At 55.5% G+C, this 957-nt stretch overlaps 1 protein-coding gene across 1 annotated transcript in view; it reads right to left on the reverse strand.

The window, feature by feature from the left end:
* Nucleotides 1-957, reverse strand: part of LOC102753805 (serine/threonine-protein kinase D2) — a 27,912-nt gene that overhangs the window by 3,386 nt on the left and 23,569 nt on the right. Inside the window, exons 14-15 of the mRNA XM_015569312.1 lie at nucleotides 288-373; nucleotides 6-68 (exon numbers count right to left, since the gene is read on the reverse strand). Of these exons, the coding sequence (XP_015424798.1) occupies nucleotides 6-68; nucleotides 288-373 (149 nt within the window). The remainder of the gene's footprint in view (nucleotides 1-5; nucleotides 69-287; nucleotides 374-957) is intronic.

Consider the following 957-nt stretch of genomic DNA (forward strand, 5'->3'; position numbering starts at 1 on the left):
TCGTGTGTGATGTACCGCTCGCCCATCTTCCCCTCCAGCTCTCGGAGGTCCAGCCAGGTCTGGTACTCCTGGGCCCGGGAACACAGGGGTTAGCGACGCGGGGCCAGTTACCTAGGAGAGTGAGGCCACACCCCCACAGCCAGCGCAGCCAATAGAGATCTAGCTCTACCCCACAGCCCAGCCAATGGGCGGCCCAGCCCCGTTCCTTACCCACCGTAATATGCCACACCCCTCGCTACCGGCGCGGCCAATAAGAAATCTAGCTCCAGCCCGGCCCCCCGCGTCACCTGTAACCACGGGTGGCTGAGAGACTTGTCCACGCTGTAGCGCTTGCGCATCTTCACCTGCAGCAGGTTGTTGATGAGGTCTATGGCTGAGGGAGGAGACAGACAGTCAGGCCCTGCGGGGTGAGGGCCAACAGGCCCCGGCCCACCTGCTGCCCACCCAGACCTTCCTTTGGCTCTGGCCCAGGTGGCGCAGGGCCTCACCTGCACCAATCCCTCACCCACCCGTTTCCTCATTAAATCACAAATGTGTTTCCCCCATACACATGTGGCACACACACTCCAAGTCTCTACCTCGGTTTCCCCACTCCTATGTCACCTTCATAAATTCTGCCACACACAATCAGATACAGGTACCTCTGTATTATTCTTCACTTCATATTTTTCTTTAAGCCAATTCATTTGTCCAAGATATAGTGTGAAGTGGACAAGGCAAGTTGAAAAACAGCAAGTATTGCCAGGCCGGGGTGGCTCAGTGGATAGAGCATCGGCCTGCGGACTGAAAGGTCCGGGGTTCAATTCCGGTCAGGGCACATGCCAAGTTGTGGGCTTGGATCCCATGCATGGGGCGTGCAGGAGGCAATCGATCAATGATTCTCTCTCATCATTAATGTTTCTTTCTCTTGCTCTCCATTCCTCTCTGACATATATATAGATATACACACATACACGG

This window comes from Myotis davidii, unplaced genomic scaffold (assembly GCF_000327345.1).
Source record: "Myotis davidii unplaced genomic scaffold, ASM32734v1 scaffold566, whole genome shotgun sequence".
NCBI lineage: Eukaryota > Metazoa > Chordata > Mammalia > Chiroptera > Vespertilionidae > Myotis > Myotis davidii.